This window comes from Carcharhinus amblyrhynchos, chromosome 12 (assembly GCF_965287045.1).
Source record: "Carcharhinus amblyrhynchos chromosome 12, sCarAmb.v2.hapA, whole genome shotgun sequence".
NCBI lineage: Eukaryota > Metazoa > Chordata > Chondrichthyes > Carcharhiniformes > Carcharhinidae > Carcharhinus > Carcharhinus amblyrhynchos.
This window is the reverse complement of record NC_137335.1, coordinates 9,817,394-9,844,287: the sequence shown is the minus strand read 5'-3', so window position 1 is coordinate 9,844,287 and position 26,894 is coordinate 9,817,394. Positions and strand designations below refer to the sequence as shown.

At 45.7% G+C, this 26,894-nt stretch overlaps 2 protein-coding genes across 4 annotated transcripts in view; both read left to right on the top strand.

The window, feature by feature from the left end:
* mcm8 (minichromosome maintenance 8 homologous recombination repair factor) overlaps window positions 1-18,421 on the top strand; it is a 33,969-nt gene extending 15,548 nt beyond the window's left edge. For both annotated transcript variants that reach the window (XM_080200047.1, XM_080200046.1), the window contains 6 exons: window positions 1,348-1,543; window positions 2,512-2,731; window positions 4,420-4,629; window positions 7,284-7,360; window positions 9,103-9,292; window positions 15,571-18,421. In XM_080200047.1, coding sequence (XP_080056173.1) covers window positions 1,348-1,543; window positions 2,512-2,731; window positions 4,420-4,629; window positions 7,284-7,360; window positions 9,103-9,292; window positions 15,571-15,663 — 986 coding nt within the window. In that variant the 3' untranslated portion in view covers window positions 15,664-18,421. The remainder of the gene's footprint in view (window positions 1-1,347; window positions 1,544-2,511; window positions 2,732-4,419; window positions 4,630-7,283; window positions 7,361-9,102; window positions 9,293-15,570) is intronic.
* A 2,710-nt stretch (window positions 18,422-21,131) lies between these two features.
* Window positions 21,132-26,894, top strand: part of crls1 (cardiolipin synthase 1) — a 46,387-nt gene continuing 40,624 nt past the window's right edge. Inside the window, exon 1 of one of the 2 annotated variants that reach the window (XM_080199731.1) lies at window positions 21,132-21,632. In XM_080199731.1, the coding sequence (XP_080055857.1) occupies window positions 21,276-21,632 (357 nt within the window). In that variant the 5' untranslated portion in view covers window positions 21,132-21,275. The remainder of the gene's footprint in view (window positions 21,633-26,894) is intronic. The other variant, XM_080199730.1, reaches the window with a different exon arrangement.

Sequence of the window (26,894 nt, the reverse complement as noted above, 5' to 3'; positions counted from 1 at the left end):
GAAGGGACAACCTGGAAAGGCAGTTTAATGTAAATAGTACTGTTTTGAAAGGGTAGAAGAACAGAGAATCTTGGGAGTACATAGTCACAAATCCTTGAAGATGACTGTGCAAGTTGATGAGGTGGTTCAGACAGAGTATGGGCAACTGGACATTGAATGCTGAAAGAAGAAGGTCATGCTAAACTTTTGCAAATTACTAGTTCTATCTCTGTCTATTTTCCTTAGAAAGGGAAGGTTCAGGGGACACCCAGGAAAGGCATTCAAAGTTATGAAGTGTTTTGGTAGAGCAAGTAGGGAGAAACTGTTTTGATTGATAATGAACTGGTAATCTGATTATAGGTTTAGGTTCGAATTCTGCCATGGCAGATGGTGGAGTTTGAATTAAAAAATCTAGAATTAAGAATCTACTGATGACCATGAAAGCATTGTTGGAAAAACCCGTCTGGTTCACTAATGTCCTTTAGGGAAGGAAATCTGCCATTCATACCTGGTCTGGCCTACATGTGACTCCAGAGACACAGCAATTTGGTTGATTCTCAACTGTCCATGGGCAATTGGGGATGGGCAATAAATGTTGACGTGGAGATGCTGGCATTGGACTAGGGTAAACACAGTAGGAAGTCTCACAACACCAGGTTAAAGTCCAATGAATGCTGACCAACCAGCGGTGCCCATGTCTCATGAATGGGTATTTTTAAAAATTTAAAAACAGGCTGAGCGGCCGCTTTCAGTGCCAAGAGTTTCTACATCAGCTCACCAACTGTGTATAGGAGTGAGGATTTGGCTCCTTTTGATCTGAAGGGTTGGGTGCTTTTTGTTTGGATAATATCTGGACCTGTTGGTTTGGGCATCAGATTTTGTGTTTAATTGTCACTCAAGTTGCAACTTGAGTTTGTGCTTTTTTTTTCCCAACTTATCCTAAAGCAATAACCCAGTTAAGTTTTAAGTTTGTTTATTGGTGTCACAAGTAGGCTTACATTAACACTGCAATGAAGTTACTGTGAAAATCCTCCAATCATCACATTCCAGTGCCTGTTCGGGTACACTGAGGGAGAATTTAACATGGTCAGTGCACCTAACCAGCACGTCTTTTCAGACTGTGGGAGGAAACCGGAGCATCTGGAGGAAACTCATGCAAGATGTGGGAGAACATACAGACTCTGCACAGACAGTGACCCAAGCCAGGAATCGAACCCGGGTCCCTGGTGCTGTGAGGCAACCCACCAGTGTTATTCTGGAGTTGTTACTTATTCAGAAAGCGCTAGAGTTGCTGATTTATTTTGGTAGAATTGACATTTTTGCATTATAATTGTGAATGTATGCTTTTTTTTCTCCGACCTATTTCAGGAATTTGTTGCATTGATGAATTTGATAAAATGGGAAACCAGCACCAAGCCTTACTGGAAGCTATGGAGCAACAGAGTATCAGTCTGGCCAAAGCTGGGATTGTTTGCAATTTACCAGCCAGAACTTCAATTCTGGCAGCTGCTAATCCAGTTGGAGGCCACTACAGTAAAGCTAAAACAGTCTCTGAGAACTTAAAGTAAGTCGTGCTTGTGCAATTAACACTTCGATTCGTTTTTACGTTGGCAGTCCAGGTAATAGTCAGGAAGAGACAAAAACTCCATGATTTATTGGTTGTGTACTGGTTCTCCCAAAAGTCTGCATTATTTTGCTGAATCTCAGAATACTAGAAGAGGCCTTCAGCCCATCAAGTCTACACTGACGCATGAAATGCCCTGACCTGCCCACCTAATCCTATTTGCCAGCACTTGGCTCAAAGCCCTGAATGTTATGACATGCCAAATATTCATCCAGGTACTTTTTAAAGGATGTGAGACATCCTGCCTCCACCACTCTCCTAGGCAGCATGTTCCAGACTGTCACTACCCTCTGACTAAAAAAAGTTTTTCCTCAAATCCCCCCAAACCTCCCACCCCTCAATTTTAACTGGTATCCCCTCTTAACTAACCCTTCAGCTAAGAGGAACATCTGCTCCCTATCCACCCTGTCCGTGTACCTCATAATTTATGCCCCTCATAATATTTAATAGCAGAGCATGTATTTCTTGTCATGATTTGCTCATAGTCATTCTTGTCTCAGCTGCACTGTCAGAGGGACATGACCACATTAACATTGAGTTTAAGGGAAGAGAGAATATTTAAATATCATGGAAATAATTCCAAGTCAGTCTTTAAAACTTTTCAATGGGAGTTATTTTTGAGGTGTTAAAGGCTTGAATTAAATTTTAAAAATTGAGAGAAACTATTAGTTCAACAGAAATTCTCAAATCTCTCTGAAGCCATTCATCATAGTTTTTCATTTACCTGTGAAGCATAATGGTAATTATCATTCTTCCAGCATGAAGGAATATTAAGTTATGTATCGCTGACTAGTATAAATTGTAGGCTATACAATTCCCACAGGGTGAAATGAATGCAGAGATACCTTGGAGACAAGCAATAGTATTCATTGTGTGGTGGCTCTCATTATTTATGTTTGCTCTTTCAGGATGGGAAGTGCTTTACTTTCAAGATTCGACTTAGTTTTTATTCTGCTTGATACTCCAAACGAAGATCATGACAACCTTCTCTCAGAGCATGTCATGGCTTTGCATGCTGGGAAGAAAACGACTTTGAGCAGTGCCACAGTTTCACGTCAAAGCACACAAGACACTGATTTGTCAATACTTGAAATACCTTCAGACAGACCATTATTGGAACGGTTAAAGGTACAGATATGTGCAATAATAGTGAAACCAGAAATGGTTTGATTGACTGGGGTTGCACGGCGGCACAGTGGTTAGTGCTGCTGCCTCACACCGCCAGGGACCCGATTCAATTCCGACCTCAGGTCACTGTCTGTGTGGAGTTTGCAAGTTCTCCCCAGATCTGCGTGGGCTTCCTCTGGGTGCTCCAGTTTCCTCCCACGTTCCAAAAGACGTACTGGTTAGATGCATTGGCATTGCCAAATCCTACCTCGGTGTAGTCGAACAGATGCCGGAGTGTGGCAACTAGGGGATTTTCACTAACTTTTTATTGCAGGGTTAATGTAAGCCTACTTGTGACACTAATAAATAAATCCATAATTGGTCTATTTCTTGATACGTTTCTAATCACGAATAAGGTAGCATCTTGCTAGTAATAAAAGCAGAAAATGCTGAAAAGATTCAGCAGTGGTATCATGTGTGGAGAGAGAAACGGAGGTAAAGTTTTAAGTCCATATGAATCTTTGAAGAGGGGCAGAAATGTGATGGATTATAGAGAGGACGGTGGAGATGGTGAAGCAGAATAGAAGGTCAGGGATAGATGAGAGATTAGCAAAGATGTTATTGACACATGACAATGTCTACCCAAAGGCAGAGGAGTGCTGCTGCTACTGCGTCTGCCTCGGAAACAACCACACAAACGTGCTAGACGTAAACCTCTGGAAGCTCTGAGGATTATTCCTGGGGCACTGAGACCAGTGCAGCTCAAGTGGCTTCCCATGCTAGCACATGTTGAATATCCTAATGGCCACAAGGAAAATTACCCCCTCCCACCCCGCAATCCTGCATTGGTACATCTGGCTGGCAACAAACATCAAAAACCGGAACCTGGTAACTGACCCAAGTGGTGGAGTCCCAGATTTCAACCTTTCTCAGAATAACTGGACAACCCTCAACCACTTGAAGTTGGACTCGGGAAGATGTGGCCATACACTCTGCAAGGGACTACATGAGGAACAACTCAAATTTTGACTCTGGCCATCTATGTCAGGATGTGGGTATGCCGGCGTTGGACTGGCGTAAACACAGTAAAAAGTCTGACAACACCAGGTTTTAGTCCAACCTATTTATTTGATAATATACTCACAAGCTTTCGAGGGACACCCTCTTCGTCAGGTGAATGGAGAGTTCTGGCCTCAGACAGAGCATATAAAGCACAGACAGGTCGTGATCAGTGCTCCTTCCACTCACATTATCAGCCACTTCAGGTCTTGAACAGCAGGTTAGGTGTAAAGATTCGCATTCTAATCAGTAATCTCTAAACTGTCTGTGCTTTATATGCTCTGTCTGAGGCCAGAACTCTCCATTCACCTGACGAAGAGGGTGTCCCTCGAAAGCTTGTGAGTATATTATCAAATAAATAGGTTGGACTAAAACCTGGTGTTGTCAGACTTTTTACCATCTATGTCAGACCATCTCCCATAAACAGATTTAGTAAATTAGAAATACGTGTAATTGAATACAGGCAACTTATTTAAATGAACAACTGTGGTTTTCAGACTCTTGATTAACAAGTTCTAACTTCAAAACAAGTATCTAAAAGTCTTGCCATTTTTATAACATTACCTTTTTCTTTTGACTGACCAATAAAATCTAATAGTTTGTGTTCTCTAATGTCCAAAATTCTAATCTAAAGTGTTTGTCTTTAAAAGGTTTTCCCTGGGGAAAGCTTTGATCCCATTCCTCATCAGTTACTAAGAAAATATGTTGGGTATGCACGCCGCTATGTCTGTCCAAAGTTATCTGCTGAAGCGGCTCAAGTACTTCAAGAGTTTTATCTGGAGCTGAGGCGACAAAATCAAGGTCCAGATAGCACTCCAATTACCACGAGACAGTTGGAGTCCCTTATCAGACTTACAGAGGTAAATATGGGTATGGTATAGTCCAGTCCTTTGCTGAACTTAATTAAACCTGATGTGTGAACATGAGTAAAACTTCTGTCTCCATTCCCATCTCAATTCCGCTGCTACTGAAATAATCACAGCCACAGTTGTCTTCAGACTTCCTCCTAGCTTTCCTTTCAGGCCTATGTAACTGCTAACTCTTAAGCTCCAATTCTACCATCCTATCTCCTACTGTTCATACTCATCCATCATCCTTGTTCTTGCTGAAGTTCCCCATTGATTTGAAAAGCTATGACACTTAATTTAAAATTCAATGAGATTTTGCTTCATGCCTCTTTCGTAACCTCAGCTCTGTGTCTATCAGGCTGCTGCTTTCATTCCCAATTCTGATTGATTCCCCTTCCCCCCACTCCATCTCCATTCCCACTCCTACTGTACCATTCAAGTCTTCATCAATCATGGCCCAATTCCCTGGAGTTTCTAGTAACACCTCATTTCTAGCCACCTTTGAGAGCTTCAGTAAAACAATCTTTCCTTATGATCAAATTTTCTAAGCTAAGCTTTTTAGACTCTGAATCCTCATTCATTGTGAACCTTCTTGTGATATTTCACTAGATTGCAATGGCATTGTGATAGTTGGGTATTAATTGGCAGTAAATTTAATGAAATATGTGGTGGACTTGTTTTTTTCCCAGTGTCATTACTCATAATGTTGCTGTATGCCCACATGTCCAAAGTTTCCATTAATGCTCCCTCCTGTCTTTGCCCCTTCCTTTCTTTCCCTACGCCCTCTGGGCTCATATTGTCTATGAGACCCACTCCTATTCCCACTGAACTGCTGATCACCCCTCCTGGTCCCCATGTTAGCTGATATTGTAAACGATTCTTCTGATATCATCTTCACAAATACAATCATCATCCCTGTCCTCAAAAAAAAACAAACCTTGATCCATTAACCTTGCAAACTACTGTTCCTTCTCTACATCCCTTTCATCTCCAAAGTTCTTGATATATCCCATCTCTCCAGGAACTCCCTTTTTGAATTTCTCCAGTTGGATTTCCACCCCTGTTACAGAGCTGAAACAGCCCTTATTAAAGTCACAAATGATGTCCATTGTGATTGTAACAGAGGTAACTTTGAATTGTCATCCTTTCGACCTGTGTGCAGTTTTTGACATGGTTGACCATGTCATTCTCACGTGGCTTGATTTTTATCATCGGCACAGTTAGTGCTGTGGTACAGTGGTCAGTGCTGCTGCCCCACAGCTCCAGGAACCTGGGTTCGATTCCTGGCTTGGATCACTTCTTGTGTGGAATTTGCACATTCTCCCTGTGCCTGCGTGAGTTTCTTCCGGGTGCTCCAGTTTCCTCCCACAATCCAAAGATGTGCAGGTTAGGTGGATTGGCCATGCTAAATTGCCCCTGAGTGTCAGAGAGGTTAGAAGGTAAATACATGGGGTTACAGGGATAGGGTCTATTGTTGGTGCAGACTCTATGGGCCAAATGGCCGCCTCGTACACTGTAGGATTCTATTCTCTCCAGAAGCCAGAAAATAATTTGCAACGGCACCTCCCTCCGTTTCCACACTGTTAGCTCTACTGTACCCTCAAGGATTGAACCTTGGCCCACACCTTTATATGCTGCCCTTTGTGAGACAATCTGAAAGCACACCATGAGTTTTCACATGTATGTATAGCTAAGGTGTAGAGAAAGAGCCACATAATGCGAGGTAGGTCCATTCAAAAGTCAGACAGCAGCAGGGAAAAAGCTTTTCTTGTTTCAGTTGGTACGTGACCTCATACTTTTGTGTCTTTTTCCCGACTGAAGAAAGTGGACAAGAGAATATCTGAGGTGCATGGGGTCCTTGATTATGCTGGCTGCTTTCCCGAGGCAGCGGGAGGCATAGATGGAGTCAGTGGATAGGAGGCTGGTTTGCATGATGGATTGGGCTACATTCATGACTTTTTTTAGTTTCTTGCGGTCTTGGTCAGAGCAGGAGCCATACTGGTTGTGATACAACCAGAAGAATGCTTTCTATGGTGCATCTGTAAAGGTTGGTGAGAGTTGTAGCTGACATGCTAAATTTCCTTAGTGTTCTAAGAAAGTAGGGCTTTCTTAACTGTAGTGTCAGCACTGGGCAACCAGGACAAGTTGTTGGTGATCTGGACATCTAAAACTTGAAGCTCTCAACCATTTCCACTTCGTCCCCATCGATGTAGACAGGGTCATGTTCTCCACTATGCTTTCTGAAGTCGATGACAATCTCCTTTGTTTGTTGACATTGAGGGAAAAATAATTGTTGTCATGCCAGTTCACCAGATTCTCTGTCATTCCTCTACTCCATCTTGTCATCGTTTGAGATCTGACCCGCTGTGGTGGTGTCATCTGCAAACTTGAAAATCGAGTTGGAGGGGAATTTAGCCACACAGTCATAAGTGTATAAGATACATGCTGCAGTTTCCTTTTGTGATATTCTTTAAGATCTACCCTGTGACTAAGCTTTCATTCTCATGAGCTAATATGTAGCTCGGTGTCTCACTTTATTTAATAATATTCCTGTGAAACATCCTGGGATATTTCAACACTTTAAAAGTGCTATATGAATATAAATAGCTGCTGAGATAAAAACTATACTCTGTGTGAGATAAAAACTATACTCTGTGATTTGAAAGGCAAGAGCAAAATTGGAACTGCGAGAAGAAGCTACGAAAGGTGATGCAGAAGACGTGGTGGACATCATGAAACATAGGTAAAGAGGCTTTTCTTCAAAGTTCTCTTCATTTAGTCTTGCAGAGCGAGAGGAGATAAGTGTAAAGGTACAACATGTGCAAAACTACAACATACAACAAATGGCACACGATAAACGTGCTAATTGAACTGTTAACTGTGAACATATTTTGAAATTAATTTATTTCTAGTATCTTCATGATATGCATAGATCGGACACATTGGTGAAATGCACATTTGGAGGGCAATAGATAATCTTAATTTGATTGTTACTAGCAATTATTTTATATAAAAATACTCATAATTAATGTTGACTTCAGAACTGTTTACTCACTTGCTTGCAAAAGCCTATTAAATTTAGGAAACAAACTATTTTTATGAAGTAAAACACAAAGTTTCTCAATTTTACAGCCGAAAAAGCAAGTTTTAGAAGTTATATAATCACAGAATCCCTACTACACAGAAGGAGACAGTTAGCCCCATCGAAACTACACCGACAACAGTCCCACTCAGTCCCTATCCCCACTCTCATATTTACTCTGTTAGTCCCCCTAACACTAAGGGCAATTTATCATGGCCAATCAACCTAACCCACACATTTTTGGACTGTGGAAGGAAATTGGAGCACCTGGAGGAAACCCACGCAGACACGTGGAGAATGTGCAAACTCCACGCAGACAGTGACCTGAGGCCGGAATTGAATCAGGGTCCCTGGTGCTGTGAGGCAGCAATGCAAACATTGTGCCATTGTGCCACTCCAAGTCATTGGGGTCTTTACGTTTGGAGGACTGGTGGAAACTGACACAGTGGTTAGCACTGCTGCCTCACAGCAGCAGGGACTTGGGTTTGATTTCCGCCTAGGGTCATTGTCTGTGTGGAGTTTGAATGTTCTCCTCTTGCCTGCATGCGTTTCCTCCGGGTGTTCCGGTTTCCTCCTACAATAAAGATTGTGCTGGTTAGGTTGATTCATCATGCTCAATTGCCCCTTAGTGTCAGGGGATTCACAGGATAAATACATGGGCTTATGGGGATAGGACCTGGGTGGGATTATTGCTGGTGTAGGCATATTGGGCCAAATGACCTTTCTCTGCACTGTAGGGTTTCTATGATCGTACTCCAGATGAAATGTCGAATGGGAATTTCAAGCCAAATTAGAAAATCCCATCTGGGTTAGTAATAACATTTGTCTGAATTCTAGGGTACATTGATAGGTTGATGGAGTGTGCAAAGGATAGAGCAGATCATGAGGTGGTCAGATTGGAAAAGGGTAGAAGACAACACTTTTGTTCCACCATAATCTGTGAGCCATTAGTATATCAAATGTATTTGATAATCGTAGGTTCCGGAAATATGGAAGTACTGTGCTCACTGAGTTGCAGGTGCTTGTGATTGCACAGCAACATCTTTCTACCAGAAATGTAGCAAAATAAAATTTAAGAGTATCCATTAACTTCTTGTTCATTTCCTATTCCACGTATTTGTGCACAGCCTGCTTGTACAATTGATTTTTCTCTGCCAATATGTTTCTATTTGGTCTTTTCTGGTTTATCTGTGCTTGGTCTCTGTGGTGGGTAATAATATTGCCTCTTGACATCTTTTGGGCTCACCTGAAGCCCAGGTAACTCAGGGCATCAGCCCAAAGCTTTAAATACTTTCTGGTAAGCTTTACTTTAAGTAAGCAAAAATGTATTTATTTCCAATTCTATTTTTCTCTGTTTACCATCAATTTACTACTCTGAGAAAATAAATATCTTCTTTTAACAGTTTGTTAGATACTTTCTCTGATGAGCTTGGAAGACTGGATTTTCAGCGCTCACAGCATGGTTCTGGCATGAGCAAACGATCCCAGGCAAAAAGATTTGTGGCTGCACTGAACAGGATAGCAGAACAGACTTATAAAACTGTTTTTGAATTTCAACAACTCAAGCAATTAGCAAAAGAAATACAGATACAGGTAAATACTTTGTAATTTTAAAGAATTTAATTGTTTATGCAGTGACTTCTTATTTTGAGATTGTGAATGCTATTTATCTGATTTATGTTCACTTTTCGTTTTTCTTTCAACATTGTTACTTTTTTATAAACTTGTCTTTCACACCTTCCCCTTTCCTTTCTCTTCCTCTCTTCCCAACCCATCTCCCCCCCTCGCTCTTCTTCTCCCCCCCTCGCTCTTCTTCTCCCCCCCTCGCTCTTCTTCTCCCCCCTCGCTCTTCTTCTCCCCCCCTCGCTCTTCTTCTCCCCCCCTCGCTCTTCTTCTCCCCCCCTCGCTCTTCTTCTCCCCCCCTCGCTCTTCTTCTCCCCCCCTCGCTCTTCTTCTCCCCCCCTCGCTCTTCTTCTCCCCCCCAGCTCTTCTTCTCCCCCCCCCCGCTCTTCTTCTCCCCCCCTCGCTCTTCTTCTCCCCCCCCCTCGCTCCCCCCCCGCCCCCGCAGTGTCTTTTTCATGCCACCCCCCCGCCCCGCCCCTCCTCCCCAATTCCTTGGAGCCCTCCACACATTCAGTCTTCTAACTTGGGAGTCCTGTTCTCTGCATTTTTATCCCAACTTTGATGGCAAAGGTTTAATCACTGTGGTCCAACTCTAAAATTTCCTCTCGATGCTGCTTTTAATAAAGAACTCTCTCAATCCATCTTTTGTACCTAACCTTCAATCACCTCTCTTTCTCTTCCTCCCTCCCCTCCTCCACTCCCTCCCCTCCTCCACTCCCTCCCCTCCTCCACTCCCTCCCCTCCTCCACTCCCTCCCCTCCTCCACTCCCTCCCCTCCTCCCCACTCCCTCCCCTCCTCCACTCCCTCCCCTCCTCCACTCCCTCCCCTCTCCCTCCCCTCCTCCCTCTCCCTTCTTCCCCTCCCCTCTCCCTCTCTCCCTTCTTCCCCTCCCCTCTCCCTCCCTTCCTCCCCTCTCCCTCCCTTCCTCCCCTCTCCCTCCCTTCCTCCCCTCTCCCTCCCTTCCTCCCCTCTCCCTCCCTTCCTCCCCTCTCCCTCCCTTCCTCCCCTCTCCCTCCCTTCCTCCCCTCTCCCTCCCTTCCTCCCCTCTCCCTCCCTTCCTCCCCTCTCCCTCTCCCTCCCTTCCTCCCCTCTCCCTCCCTTCCTCCCCTCTCCCTCCCTTCCTCCCCTCTCCCTCCCTTCCTCCCTCCCTTCCTCCCCTCTCCCTCCCTTCCTCCCCTCTCCCTCCCTTCCTCCCCTCTCCCCTCCCTCCCTTCCTCCCCTCTCCCTCTCCCTGCCTTCCTCCCCTCTCCCTGCCTTCCTCCCCTCTCCCTGCCTTCCTCCCCTCTCCCTGCCTTCCTCCCCTCTCCCTCCCTTCCTCCCCTCTCCCTCCCTTCCTCCCCTCTCCCTCTCCCTCCCTTATAGGCCGGAATTATAGGCCGGTTAGTTTAACGTCTGTGGTAGGTAAAATGTTAGAATCCATCATTAAGCAGGAAATTGCGAGGCATCTTGAAGGGAATTGCTTGATAGGGCGGACGCAACACGGTTTCATTAAAGGGAAGTCGTGTCTGACAAATTTACTGGAGTTCTATGAGGATGTGTCTAGGGCAGTGGATAGAGGAGAGCCGGTGGATGTGGTCTTTCTGGATTTTCAGAAGGCGTTTGACAAGGTACCTCACAAGAGGTTATTGCAGAAGGTCAGGGGACATGGAGTTGGGGGTAGGGTGTTAGCGTGGATAGAGGATTGGTTGTCAAATAGGAGGCTGAGAGTGGGGGTCAATGGGTGCTATTCGGATTGGCGGATGGTGACTAGTGGGGTGCCCCAGGGGTCGGTGCTGGGGCCTCAGCTATTTACCATTTATATAGATGATCTGGAGGAGGGAACCGAGTGCAGGGTGTCGAAATTTGCTGATGACACCAAGATTGGGGGAACGGCAAATTGTGCGGAGGGTGTGGAGAGTCTGCAGAAGGATCTAGATAGGCTGGGCGAATGGGCCAGGAAATGGCAAATGGAATTTAATGTTGGCAAGTGTGAGGTGGTCCACTTTGGTAGGAAGAATGGTAGGAAGGACTATTACTTACGTGGCGAAAAACTGCAGCAGGCGACGGTGCAGAGGGACCTCGGGGTCCTTGTGCATGAATCGCAAAAACCCAGCTTGCAGGTGCAGCAGGTGGTCAGGAAGGCGAATGGGATGCTGGCCTTCATAGCGAGGGGGATTGAATATAAAAGTAGGGAGGTCTTGCTGCAGCTGTATAGGGCATTGGTGAGGCCGCAGCTGGAGTACTGTGTGCAGTTTTGGGCGCCGCACCTGCGCAAGGATATTTTGGCCCTGGAGGGAGTGCAGAGGAGGTTTACTAGGCTGATACCGGAGCTGAGGGGATTGAGCTATGAGGAGAGGCTGAATAAACTAGGCTTGTACTCGTTAGAGTTTAGAAGAATGAGGGGAGATCTCATTGAGACGTATAAGATGATGAATGGGATGGATAGGATAGAGGTGGAGAGACTCTTCCCGCTCAAAAAAGACAGTAGGACTAGGGGGCACAGCCTCAAGATAAAGGGGAGGCGGTTTAGAACGGAGTTGAGGAGGAACTTCTTCACTCAAAGGGTGGTGAATCTCTGGAATTCTCTGCCCGTTGAAGTGGTGGAGGCTGCCTCGCTAAATATTTTTAAGAAGCGGGTTGATGGGTTTTTGATAAGAGAAGGGATTAAGGGTTATGGGGAGAGGGCGGGAAAGTGGAACTGAGCCACGACAGATCAGCCATGATCTTATTGAATGGCGGGGCAGGCTCGAAGGGCTAGATGGCCTACTCCTGCTCCTATTTCTTATGTTCTTATGTTCTTATGTTCCTCCCCTCTCCCTCCCTTCCTCCTCTCTCCCTCCCTTCCTCCTCTCTCCCTCCCCTCTCCCTCTCTCCCTCCCCTCTCCCTCCCCTCTCCCTCCCTTCCTCCCCTCTCCCTCCCTTCCTCCCCTCTCCCTCCCTTCCTCCCCTCTCCCTCCCTTCCTCCCCTCTCCCTCCCCTCTCCCTCCCTTCCTCCCCTCTCCCTCCCTTCCTCCCCTCTCCCTCCCTTCCTCCCCTCTCCCTCCCTTCCTCCCCTCTCCCTCCCTTCCTCCCCTCTCCCTCCCTTCCTCCCCTCTCCCTCCCTTCCTCCCCTCTCCCTCCCTTCCTCCCCTCTCCCTCCCTTCCTCCCCTCTCCCTCCCTTCCTCCCCTCTCCCTCCCTTCCTCCCCTCTCCCTCCCTTCCTCCCCTCTCCCTCCCTTCCTCCCCTCTCCCTCCCTTCCTCCCCTCTCCCTCCCTTCCTCCCCTCTCCCTCCCTTCCTCCCCTCTCCCTCCCTTCCTCCCCTCTCCCTCTCTTCCTCCCCTCTCCCTCTCTTCCTCCCCTCTCCCTCTCTTCCTCCCCTCTCCCTCTCTTCCTCCCCTCTCCCTCTCTTCCTCCCCTCTCCCTCTCTTCCTCCCCTCTCCCTCCCCTCTCCCTCCCTTCCTCCTCTCTCCCTCCCCTCTCCCTCTCCTCTCCCTCTCTCCCTCCCCTCTCCCCCTCTTCCTTTGTTTGAATAGAGGGGAATACGGTAGGATGAGAGAAGAATTGGCGAATGTGGACTGGGAGAGCGCATTGGAGGGAGGGTCTGTTGAGGAGCAGTGGAGGATCTTTCTTGGTGATCAACGGAAATTTATTCCAATGGTCAAAAAGGATAGTAGGAGGAGAGGTAATAAGCCGTGGATAACGAAGGAGGTGAAGGAAAGTGTTAAACTAAAAGCGGAGGAATTTAGAGTAGCTAAGAGTAGTGGGCGAGAAGAGGATTGGGAGAGGTTTAAATGTCAACAAAGATTGACAAAGAAGTTGATAAGGAAGGGTAGGAGAAACTATGAAGCTGGGCTAGCGCTTAATATAAAAAAGGATAGCAAGAGTTTTTATAAATATATAAAAAGGAAGAGGCTGGCTAGGGTGAATGTTGGTCCTTTAGAGGATGAGAAAGGGGACCTAGTGGTAGGGGATGGGGATATGGCTAAGGTATTGAATAACTTTTTTGTTTCTGTCTTCACGGAGGAGGACGTGAATAATTTGCCGGGTGTTAGCGATGGAAAGGTGGTAGGACTGGAGGGTCTCAATGACATTACTGTTACTAGAAAGGCGGTGCTCGACAGACTGGAGGGGCTGATTGTGGACAAGTCCCCAGGACCGGATGGAATGCATCCGAGGGTTCTGAAAGAAATGGCGGAGGTGATAGTGGATGCCTTGGTGGTTATTTTCCAGACGTCGCTGGATTCCGGGGAAGTGCCGGATGATTGGAAAACAGCTAATGTTACACTGTTGTTTAAGAAGGGTGCCAGGCAAAAGGCGGGGAATTATAGGCCGGTTAGTTTAACGTCTGTGGTAGGTAAAATGTTAGAATCTGTCACTAAGGAGGAAATTGCGAGGCATCTTGAAGGGAATTGCTTGATAGAGCAGACGCAGCACGGTTTCATTAAAGGGAAGTCGTGTCTGACAAATTTACTGGAGTTCTATGAGGATGTGTCTAGGGCGGTGGATAGAGGAGAGCCGGTGGATGTGGTCTTTCTAGATTTTCAGAAGGCGTTTGACAAAGTGCCTCACAAGAGGTTATTGCAGAAGGTCGAGGGACATGGAGTTGGGGGTAGGGTGTTAGCGTGGATAGAGGATTGGTTGTCAAATAGGAGGCAGAGAGTGGAGGTCAACGGGTGCTATTCAGATTGGCGGATGGTGACTAGTGGAGTGCCCCAGGGGTCGGTGCTGGGGCCTCAGCTTTTTACCATTTATATAGATGATCTGGAGGAGGGAACCGAGTGTAGAGTGTCGAAATTTGCTGATGACACCAAGATTGGGGGAACGGCAAATTGTGCGGAGAGTGTGGAGAGTCTGCAGAAGGATCTAGATAGGCTGGGCGAATGGGCCAGGAAATGGCAAATGGAATTTAATGTTGGCAAGTGTGAGGTGGTCCACTTTGGTACGAAGAATGGTAGGAAGGACTATTACTTACGGGGCGAAAAACTGCAGCAGGTGACGGTGCAGAGGGACCTCGGGGTCCTTGTGCATGAGTCGCAAAAACCCAGCTTGCAGGTGCAGCAGGTGGTCAGGAAGGCGAATGGGATGCTGGCCTTCATAGCGAGGGGGATTGAATATAAAAGTAGGGAGGTCTTGCTGCAGCTGTATAGGGCATTGGTGAGGCCGCAACTGGAGTACTGTGTGCAGTTTTGGGCGCCGCACCTGCGCAAAGATATTTTGGCCTTGGAGGGAGTGCAGAGGAGGTTGATACCGGAGTTGAGGGGGTTGAGCTATGAGGAGAGGCTGAATAAACTGGGCTTGTGCTCGTTAGAGTTTAGAAGAATGAGAGGAGATCTCATTGAGACGTATAAGATGATGAATGGGATGGATAGGATAGAGGTGGAAAGACTCTTCCTGCTCAAAAAAGACAATAGGACTAGGGGGCACAGCCTCAAGATAAAAGGGGGGCGGTTTAGAACGGAGTTGAGGAGGAACTTCTTCACTCAAAGGGTGGTGAATCTCTGGAATACTCTGCCCGTTGAAGTGGTGGAGGCTGCCTCACTAAATATTTTTAAGACGCGGGTTGATGGGTTTTTGATAGGAGAGGGGATTAAGGGTTATGGGGAGAGGGCGGGAATGTGGAACTGAGCCACGACAGATCAGCCATGATCTTATTGAATGGCGGGGCAGGCTCGAAGGGCTAGATGGCCTACTCCTGCTCCTATTTCTTATGTTCTTATGTTCCTCCCCCCTCCCCCTCTTCCTCCCCCCTCCCCCTCTTCCTCCCCCCTCCCCCTCTTCCTCCCCCCTCCCCCTCTTCCTCCCCCCTCCCCCTCTTCCTCCCCCCTCCCCCTCTTCCTCCCCCCTCCCCCTCTTCCTCCCCCCTCCCCCTCTTCCTCCCCCCTCCCCCTCTTCCTCCCCCCTCCCCCTCTTCCTCCCCCCTCCCCCTCTTCCTCCCCCCTCCCCCTCTTCCTCCCCCCTCCCCCTCTTCCTCCCCCCTCCCCCTCTTCCTCCCCCCTCCCCCTCTTCCTCCCCCCTCCCCCTCTTCCTCCCCCCTCCCCCTCTTCCTCCCCCCTCCCCCTCTTCCTCCCCCCTCCCCCTCTTCCTCCCCCCTCCCCCTCTTCCTCCCCCCTCCCCCTCTTCCTCCCCCCTCCCCCTCTTCCTCCCCTGGCTCCATAACGATTCCTCATACTATTTCTGAGTGAAGTGTCTTGGGACATTAAAAGTGCTGTGTATATGTAAGTTGTTGCAATGCTCGGCACTACAGATAAAGATTAAATCCCAACTTTATTTTTGTCTTTAAATATGCAGGTGCCTGACTTTGAGGGATTCATCCACTCTCTGAATGACCAGGGATACTTGTTAAAAAAGGGACCAAGACTTTATCAGCTCCAGACCATGTAACTGCAGATAAATCAAGACTTCTACAGCAACTGCCTTTGTAAAATTGTTTTCCTTTGAGGGAGTTAGCGCAAGGGCAAGGAAAGCTAAAAATTATATCAAATTGCAAATCAGCAAACGGTATTATAGTTTTCAAAAAAAACTAACCAGCCCGCCTGGCAAGATAGATACGTACAATTTATATATAATTGATGAATACAATTTATATATAATTGATGCATACCATTTATATATAATTCATACGTACAATTTATATATTGCTTAATTAAGTTCATGATATTCAGGAAGTGTTGATAGAAATAGATTTTCCTTCTCCACAAAATTGTAATCTACTGTTCAATAGGACATTGAGCTAGAGTAGGAACTTGGTATTCACTGTGTCATAGAAAGCTGGGCTTGAATCTATATCCAGTGTACTCTACATAACAACTATTTCTGATGCTGGCTGTATTTTTGAGTAAAGGAGGTAAAAAGGTTCAAAAACATCAGAAGGCAGAGAAGAGTTTCATTATATTGCACCTGCGTACTTTAATCTTACCTGGTGTGTATGCTTCTTGGGTGAGTGGCTAATAAAAAGCAGCAAGGTAATCTCCCCGGTTGTGCACGGGGGGGGTCAAAACCAGAATAAGTGGAATTGATCTGACCAGCATGTGCAGTCACAATTTAATTCTCTTTTTAAAACTGTATAATTCTGTTCTTATTTTATATTTGCCATTAGAGATTTCAGTAACTTAAGCATGTAATGGAAACTCATTAACTAATGGGGGTTGCATGGTAGTATAGTGGTTAGCGCTGCTGCTTCTCAGCTCCAGGGACCTGAGTTCAATTCTGGCCTTGGGTGACTGTCTGTGTGGAGTTTGCACATTCTCCCTGTATCTGCATGGGTTTCCTCCACACACCCAGTTTCCGCCTATAGTCTGAAGATGTGTAGGTTAGATGGATTGGCCAAGCTAACTTGCTCCTTAGTGTCCAAAGATGTGTAGGCTAAATGGATTAACCAAGGGAAATGTGTGGGGTTACAGGAATAGGGCAAAGGAGAGGCCTTGAGTAAGATATAGAGGGTCAGTGCAGACTCGATGGGCTGAGTGGCCTCTTTTGCACTGTGGAAATTCTATAATTCTAACTAAACTTGCCAAACTCGTTGTACCCTCTACTGTTGACACTGAAGTGCCTCTGATAGAGGGAAAAAGCATGTGCATGTCAGTTTTACATCAGTTTCCATCATAAGGATCTATATTAGGAGAAAGTTGGCTTGCGTTGGAGCAGGTTGAAAGAGTTTAATGACCATGAGTAGTGTCTTTCCTATCATGTGTCTATAATTCAAGCAAAATCTTGACTGCCAGGATGCTTCGAACCTCAGCTGAGTTCTATCTGTAGTACATCTAAAGCAGAAATACAATGTTGGCAGCACAGTGGTTAGCATTGCTGCTTCACAGCTCCAGGGACCTGGATTCAATCCCTGGCTCAGGTCACTGTCTGTATGGAGTTTGCACATTCTCCTCATGTCTGCGTGGGCTTTCTCTGGGTGCTCCGGTTCCCTCCCACAGTCCAAAGATGTGCGGGTTAGGTTGATTGGCCATGCTAAAATTGCCCCTTAGTGTCCTGAGGTGCATAGGTTAGAGGGAGTAGCGGGTAAAATATGTAGGGATATGGGGGTAGGGCCTGGGTGGGATTGTGGTCAGTACAGACTTGATGGGCCAGTTGGCCTCTTTCTGCACTGTAGGGTTCTATGATGATGAAGTTTCTGCGGATTTAAAGCATTAGTGTGGAAAAGGCTCAGCCCAGACCACCACGTAGTGAGAAAACAGAATTTTTCAAAAAAGAATATTTGCCAATTTAAAAACATTGTCCAAAATATTAGAACAAAGAACAAAAAAAAATTACAGCACAGAATTAGGCCCCTTTGACCCTCTAAGCCTGCACAGACCATGCTGCATGACTTAACTAAAACCCCCTATCCTACTGGGGACATATCCCTCTATTCTCATCCTATTCATGTACTTGCCAAGACGCCCCTTAAAAGTCACTACTGTATCTGCTTCCAGTACCACCCCCGGCAACGAGTTCCAGGCACCTACTACTCTGTGTAAAAAAAAAAATCTGCCTTGTCCAACTCCTTTAAACCTTGCCCTTCGGACCTTAAACCTATGCCCCCTAGTAATTGACTCTTCCACCCTGGGAAAAAGCTTCTGACTATCCACTCTGTCCATGCCTCTCAGAATCTTGTAAATTTCTATCAGGTCTCCCCTCAACCTCCATCGCTCCAGTGAGAACAAACCAAGTTTCCACAACCTCTCCTCGTAGCTAATGCCCTCCTTACCAGGCAACGTCCTGGTAAATCTTTTGTGTACCCTTTCCAAAGTCTCCACGTCTTTCTGGTAGTGTGGCGACTAGAATTGAACACTACATTCCAAGTGCAGCCTAACTAAGGTTCTCTCAAGCTGCAACATGACTTGCCAATTTTTAAACTCAATACCCCGACCAATGAGGCAAGCATGCAAGTATTGATTGTATCAAAATTCATTTTGTTTTTATTTTTGTAGATATTTATGTCATAATGGGTCCCTGAACTCTTTATGTAAATTTTACTTCAAATGTTAGTGTATTATCATTTGTACAAAACAGCTTTTAATTTAGAAGGTACTATGTTCTGTAATTTGTGTTACCTACAAAGTATAGAAAAGAGTTTCTGTCCATCTACTGATTAAATGTGTTCTGAAAAACGCAATGAACAAAAGTTATTAAAATTATATTTTTTTAAACACTGAATAAATATTTTGTTTGGACTGATATCTTTATTAAGATTTTCATATTTGATTCATTTTTGTTTCGTCATAATCCAAGCATTTATCTAGAGGCTACACCCAAATTTTGAACTGAATACTGAAATGAAGGAGCATTGAAAAGTTTGATATTCAAGTAGCACTTCTATGTGTGTGAACCAGCATAACTCCAATGTATAGCTCACTGGAGAACATACCAGACACTGGGAAAAGCAACATTATCAGGCCAGTGCATTTATATAGCACTTTTCACTACCAAAAGTGTCGTCACTGTTGTAATAAAGTAATTCTAATGGCAAGTTTGCTGAATGCAATTTAATAATAACCAGATTTCTTTGTGATCTTGATGAGGGAAAAGTATTGACAATGACTCTGGGGCAAACTCAAATACAAGCACGTTGGAAAAATACAGCTGGCAGCATCTATATGAAGAGTTAAACAGAGTTAACATTCAGTCAGATATTCTTTGCAACTGAGTTTTTGAGACATACTTTGATTTGATTCATTATCACATGTATTAGGATACAGCAAAAAGTATTGTTTCTTGCATTCTATACAGACAAAGCATACCGTTCATAGAGAAGGAAATGAGAGTGTAGAATGTAATGTTACAGTCATAGCTAGGGTGTAGAGAAAGATCAATTTTCTCGACATTCAAAAATCTGACGGCAGCAGGTAAGAAGCTGTTCTTGAGTCAGTTGATACATGACCTCAGACGTTTGTATTTTTTTCCCGACGGAAGAAGGTGGAAGAGAGAATGTTCTGGGTACTTGGGATCCTTAATTATGCTGGCTGCTTTTCTGAGGCAGTAGGAAGTGTAGACAGTCAATGGATGGGAGGCTAGTTTGCACGATGGATTGGGCTACATTCACGACCTTTTGTAGTTTCTTGCGGTCTTGGGTAGAGTAGATACATATTTTGTTGGGGATGTCATCTTTCAGATGAGACTTTAAACCTGCTTGGAGAGGTAGGGGGCATGTAAAAGATCCCAAGACACTATTTTGAAGAGCTGCAGGAGACTTATCCCTGATTAGAAAGTCAAAATGCTGGGGATATTGGAAACCCAAAGTACTGGAAAAACTCAGCAGGTCTGGCAGCATCAATGGAGAGGGAGAAAAAGTTAACATTGAGATGAAAATGACTCTACTGCAGAATAGATTTTAATACTTTTTACTTTGTAGGTATTTATCATATTAATTGTTCCCTGAATGTCATAGAAATTTTACTTAAAATGTTAGAAATTTATGCAAAATTAGCTTATCTGTTCTGCGATTCTGTTACAATCCATAATATATGCAAAGTAGTCTAGTTGTAATAATTGCAATTTGAAAAATACAATGAACAAATATTAAAATTCAGCATTTAACAGAATGAATGGGATTCTCAGTGATAATTAATTTAATTTGAAAACTGGATTTGGGTTCACCCTAAACATCTGACGATGCAAATTTAAGTACAAAATGCACCCCATGTTGTTACTGCATTTTTTTTAAGCTATGGGGAGAGAGGGGATGAATGCGCAGAATTTCCTTAGCCTCCTGAGAAAGTAGCAGCCTTGGTGGGCTTTCTTAACCACAGCGTTGGTGTGGAGGGAAATGAGCAGGAATACTTTAGAAACTTGAAACTTTCAACCATTCCCACTTTGTCACCGTTGATGTAGACACGGGCATGTCAACCACCACATTTCTTGAAGTCGATGACTATCTCCTTTGTTTTATTTTAATTCGATTCCCGACTTGGGTCACTGACTATATAGAGTCTGCATGCTCTCCCCGAATTGTTGTGGGTTTCCCCTGTGTGCTCTGGTTTCATCCCACAGTCCAAAGCTGCATGGGTTAGGTGGATTGGCCATGCCAAATTATCCCTTAGCGTCCAGGATATGTAATTTAGAGGGATTAGTGGGGTAAATATGTGGGGTTATGGGGATAAGGCCTCGGTGGGATTGACTATCTCCTTCGTTTTACTTTTGTTTGATTCCTGACTTGGGTCACTGTCTGTGTTGAGGTTTGCACGTTCTCCCTGCATCTGCGTGGGTTTCCTCCCACAGTCTGAAAGATGTACTGGTCCATCAACAGATCCAGGCAGCGGGCGATCGACAGCGCTGTCCGCCCTGACTGCCTGCCCCTCTACCGCGGCTACGTTCGCGGCCAGGTGTCCCTGGAGAGGGAGCACACGGTGTCCGCGGGCACAGTCGAGGCCTTCCGTGCCCGTTGGGCACCGCAGGGGCTGAGGTGCATTATAGACCCCGACAATCACATTTTGATTTGACGTGTGTCAAGTTTCCTTTGTACTTTTTGTTTCCGTTCCGGCCGTTCCCCCTCCTTTTGGGGAGCTGCCCCCTTTTTCTTTGTCCGAATGTACTTTAAGTTTGTTTGCTTGGTTCGGCCCAAAAGATGTACTGGTTTGGTGGATTGGCCATCAGTGTACCTGCACATGTACCGGACAGGGGGGTTTTCACAGTAACTTCATTGCAGTGTTAATGTAAGCCTTACTTGTGACACTAATAAATAAAAATTTAATCAGCAACAACATTAAAACAAAATTCCATCTCGAAACATATTCAATGACACTAAGAAATAAACTTTAAAATTTGGAGAGGGAGCTTTCCAGCGCCCCCGAGCGGCCACCTGGTGCCTCTACACTGGTGACTTTAAGAGGTTTGTATTAAATGTCGGCTAATGTGTGTGTGTGTGAGCTGCGCCTTTAAGCGGCTGTCCCTCGGCTCACCCTCTCCCAGCCGGGAGTGATGGCTTCTCGGGGCGGCTGGCGGCTGAGGCGGGCACAGGGCCGCAGCGGAGCCCGGGGCTGCTGGCACTGAGCTGCCGGGGGCCGATGTTGCTGTGGAAAAGCCGCTGGGCCCTCGGGCGGGCGGTGAGCCGGCCGCTGCACATGGAGACGGGGCCCCGGGCCCGGCCGCCCTGCTGGGCCCACACTCGGCTGCTCAGGCCGGCGGGGCCCGGGCCTGGTGCCGGTGCCGGGGCCGGGAGGAGGCGCCCAGGCCCCGCGCCTCCCTGCTGGGCCTCCTCCTCCCCGCACAGCAGAGGCGGCCGCCGCCCAAGCCCCGGGCCCGCCTGCGGCAGCCGCGACTACGGAGCTGGGAAAGCGGCCGCCAAGAGGGAGGCGGGCCGGCCCTGCCCGCCGCGGAGGCTCGGGGACAGGAAGGCGGCGGAGGCCGGGGCTCCGGAGCTGGTAAGGAGAGAGCGCGGCGCCCCCGCTCAGCCCCTCCGTCCTTCCAACCCTCCACACAACCCGCCCCCTCCCCCTGCCTCTCACTCCCTCCCCCTGCCTCTCACTCCCTCCCCATGACATTGACTGTCTTTGCATCTCAGCTCCTCCAGTAATTAATTCAACCTCAGTCACTGACTCCTTCCTTCTTCGATACTCTCTCAATCTCTCTCTCTCACACACACATTCACTCCGTTACACCCTCTCTCACTCAATCACTCTCACTGAACCATTCTCACTCAATCCCACTCACTCAATCCATCACTCACTCAACCACTCTCACTCTTCAATCACTCTCTCTCAATCCCACTCACACTTTCAATCACCCACTCTCTCAATCACACATTAACACTCACAATCATTCTCGGTAATCACTCCAATCACACTCATTAACACTCCTATCGATCACTCCAATCTCACTCATTAACGCTCCTATCAATCACTCTAATCATTCACTCATTAATGCGCTACTCCCATTAATGCGCTGCCCTCATTAATTACACTCCTTTCAATCACTCATTAACACTCTCAGACTCAGCCACTCACATTAATCACTGCTATCAATTATTCACTCATATACACTCAAATTCAATTACTCTCACATACACAAAACCACAAACTTCTCACTTGCCAATCCCGCTCATTCATTTACACAGTTATACCCACATATGTCCAATACTCTCATACACCCACACTCACACTTGCGCATCCAATGATTTTCTCTCCAGCTCCCATACACATTCAGGCAATTGCTCTCACCTTTCACTCCACTGCTCCCTCCTGTTTGCTCGTTCTCAGTTGTCCTCTCATCCTTACTCAGTTACTGACTCACTTGTACATAATTCTCAGATTGGATTTTACACAGTTACTTATACTGAAGTCACTAGGGGATACAAATGGAGCAGCTATTAACTTTGGTGCTGCAACATTGCTGCCCCAATTTTGATTGAATTGCACCAAAGCTGAAGTTGTTTTAAAAATATTATGGTTCATAATATTACTGGTTAGGGTTAGGAACGTGTAATACGTTTATCTTGTTGTTAGATGTGACCAATCATTTTATGACTACCTATCGCACAACCACCTTTATTGAGTTATGGGGGATGGCAGAACATACTTTGACGTTTCTGGGCAATTTTCCATGAATAATCTCAGATTTTGTTATCGAGACAGTTGAATGCTGTGTGATACATTTTCACTGGCTGTTCACTCTTCTTTAGAGGATGTGTAATTGTCAATTTGTGCCTGAAATTGCAGGAACAATAATTTGGGTTCTGCGTGCAGTTAGTTCTACTTTTCAGCTCCCTGTTTATATCAGTTTGTGTTTGCACTGTGGTGACTATCGTTTGTGAGGTCAGTGACATATGAGAGGTAGAGTCATTGAGTTTTATAGCACAGAAAGAGGCCCTTTGGCCTATCATGTCTGTGCCAGCCATCATGCACCTATCTACTCTAATCCCATTTTGCATAAGAAATAGGAGCAGGAGTAGGCCATCTAGCTCTTCGAGCCTGCTCCACCATTCAACAAGATCATGGCTGATCTGAAGTGGATCAGTTCCACTTTCCCGCTTTCTCCCCATAACCCTTAATTCCCCTGTCTATCAGAAACCTATCTACCCGTGACTTAAATATATTCAGCGAGGTAACCTCCTCCACTTCAACGGGCAGAGAATTCCAGAGATTCACCACCCTTTGAGTGAAGAAGTTTCTCCTCAACTCTGATCTAAACTGTCCCCCCGCTTATCTTGAGGCTGTGCCCTTTAGTCCTGCTTTCCTTTCTAAGCAGGAAGAATCTCTCTACCTCTACCCTATCTATCCCCTTCATTATCTTATACGTCTCTATAAGATCCCCCCTCAGCCTTCTAAACTCCAACGAGTACAGACCCAGTCTATTTAGTCTCTTTTCATAGGCTAACCCTCTCATCTCCGGTATCAGCCTAGTGAACCTTCTCTACACTCCCTCCAAAGCCAATATATCCTTCTGCAAGTGCGGCGACAAAACTGCACACAGTACTCCAGCTGCGGCCTCGCCAGTACCCTGTACAGTTGCAGCAAGATCTCCCTGCTTTTATATTCCATCCCCCTCGCTTTAAAGGCCAGCACTTGGTCCATAGCTTTATATGCCATGGCAATTCAAGTGCTCATCTGAATGCTGTCTAGTGGCGTACCTTGCAATTAAAGTTGAAACTTTATTTATTAGTGTCACAAGTAAGCTTATGTTAACACTGCAATGAAGTTACTGTGCAAATTCCCCTCGTCGCCACACTGTAGTGACTGTTGGGATATATTGAGGGCAAATTTAGCATGGCCAATGCACCTAACCAGCATGTCTTTCGGACTGTGCAAGGAACACCCGGAGGAAATCCGTGCAGACATGGGGAGACTCCACGCAGTGACCCAAGCTGGGAATCAAACCTACACCCCTGACGCTGTGAGACAGCTATGCTAACCACTGTGCTGCCCCCTACTTGGAACTATTTAAAGGTGTGAACCATGCCTTAAATCAAGTTAAGGAGTTGCAATGGTTTAGTGAACTTTTTCAGAAATAAATCCAGATCAACTAAATAAACTTTGTAAAAAGGCTGGGAAAATGACTCTTCATTGTCCATATATCCCCGTTGTTGGTGCTTCCTTATTGTTTCGAATTTTACATGTCATCGGCAATTTATGACCTTCATGTGTGATAACCTGACTGTTGGTGAAAGTGGTGGGTTTCTTGTGTGGAGCCTTCAGCAGCGTGTGGGTCCCACCTGCTGCATGCCAAGGAAGCCTGCAGCCCTGTGGAAGTTGGTGGGTCTCTTTGCTACGCAGGCTATTTAATCACCTGTTGACTGAAGATCCTCACATCTCCTTGATTAATGTCACAGAGACCTTCAGTGTTGGGTTCCTCAAGTGCTGTACCTCTTCTAAGTTGTAATCAGAAGTGTAATAAATCGTAATTCGGGAAATGGGACATACTCATTGCATTACAATTATTTACATGTGAAAATGGATGGTGATAGGGTGGGTAGGTAGTGTGTGGAAATGCCCTGAGATTAATTCAGACATTAATGGTGTTTGAGTGACAAAAGCCAGGGAGAATAAACTTCCAAATTTGAGAAAAGTACTTTTTGGTTTCCTGACTGCTGGTGTCAGCCTTCAGAGCTTTATATATTCTTTGGTTGGCCTACCTGCTGAGAGTCATGTGTTGGCCATCAATCCCATCAGTGTCTAAATGTTCCTTTACTTTGTTTTTCAATTTCCCTGGCTGTGGCAAAGATAAAGCTGTAAATCCCATAAATTGGTGATGGCATTAACTACAATGGAAAACCAAGTTCCGCTACTGGAATTGCATCCGCTTTGGTGAGGCTAACGATGATGGGAAAAGCTAGAGTAGAATGATTGGGCCGAATGGCCTGTTTCTGTGCCGTATACTCTCAGTAACCCCAATAGCTGAAGATCAGAACTGACTGATGACCTATCTCAATCACTTTGCAAATTCTGGACTTCGTTGACGAGTTAAGAACTGGGCACGTCACTAATGCATCATTATGGAGCAATGTCCCAGGAATTTCAAATCCAAATTTGTGTGCTACACACGTCTCAAATGCAGAATCCTGCCATCTGACTGATATATTTCGTATTCGTGACAGAGGAACAAAGCAGAACTGAAGCTTCAAGCAGTGAAGAAGATGTACCATGAATCATAGAATCCCTAAAGGGCAGAAAGAGGCCATTCCGCCCATTGAGTCTGCACCGACCACACTGACCGACAGGATCCAACCAGATCTGCCCCTGTAACCTCATGTATTTACCCTGCTAATCCCTCTGATACTTGAGTCAATTTAGCATGGCCAATCAACCTAGCCCTCACATATTTGGCATGGGTGAGGAAACCAGAGCATCTGGAGGAAAGCCACACAGATGTGGGGAGAATGTGCAACTTCCATATAGACTGACCCGAGGCTGGAATTGAACCCGGGTCCCTGGTGCTGTGAGGCAGCAGTGCTAACCACTTGAGTTGGGTTCAGAACCAGTCAAGCTGATAGTAGGGAATTGAAGTCATATGCAAGACTGTTTTAAGAGACACAAGTTACCTTCCCTGAATGACATTACAAACCAGTTGGGGTTTTTAACAACACGAGGTTTATTATATAAATATATTCATTACTCTTCATGTGGGAGATTTGAACCACTTCTGGGTTCCTTGGCCAGCATCAGAAACGCTTGGTTGCTGTGAACTTGGTTGACATTTAAAGCCTAACGTAATGTCTGAGTGTTTGTTGCTTTTGAAGTCGAGGAAGATCGTTTGGGAGAAACATAATGGAACCATTCAAATTCATCTTCCGGCTAAGTTTGAATTCATTTGGAAAAACAAACTAAAGATTTTTTTGAAAGCTTGAGATTTTCCGTTGAGAGAATAAATACATTTTTTGGCGAACCAGCAATCATTTTGGATTTCTGAGTTTAAACCATCAGAAGTTACAGACTGTATTAATCACCCATTTGATTCTCTGAAGTAAAATTAAATTGTTTGTAATAGACTACCCTGTAACAGCAACTTACATTTGTGTAGTGTTTTTAACATGGAAAAATACTCAACGGGAACATAGAATCCCACAGTGCAGAAGGAGGCCATTCAGTCCATCAAGTCTGCACTAATCACAATCCCCCCCAGGCCCTATCCCCATAACCCCATGCATTTACCGTAGTTAGTCCCCCTGGCATTAAGTATAATTTAGCATGGCCAATCCACCTAACCCGCCCATCTTTGGAGTATGGGAGGAAACCGGAGCACCCGGAGGAAACCCACACAGACATGGGGGGAGAATGTGCAGACTCCACACAGACAGCGATCTAAGCCGGGAATCGAAGCCGGGTCCCTGGCACTGTGAGGCAGCAGTGCTAACCACTGCCACTGTGCCTGCCCCATAATGAGCATAATCAAAATTAGAGAAAGGCCAAATTTTTGGAGGATTTTGGGGTCAAAGGAGGTTACTTATAAGAAAGGGTGAGACTGTGGAGGGATTTGAACACATACAACTTGTTTGGAGATCAGAAATCTCAATAGAATATGAGGAAGCAGAAACTGATTACTTGCAAGAAATTCGTGCAGGAGATGCACGCACTCACGCTCATATTCTGCTGCATTAAAGTTATATAACTACAAAGATCTTGCAGCCTCTCTCTGCAAATGATGCCGCTCAGGCAAATACGAACTTCAGGCCTTGTCTTTTGAGCCAAGCT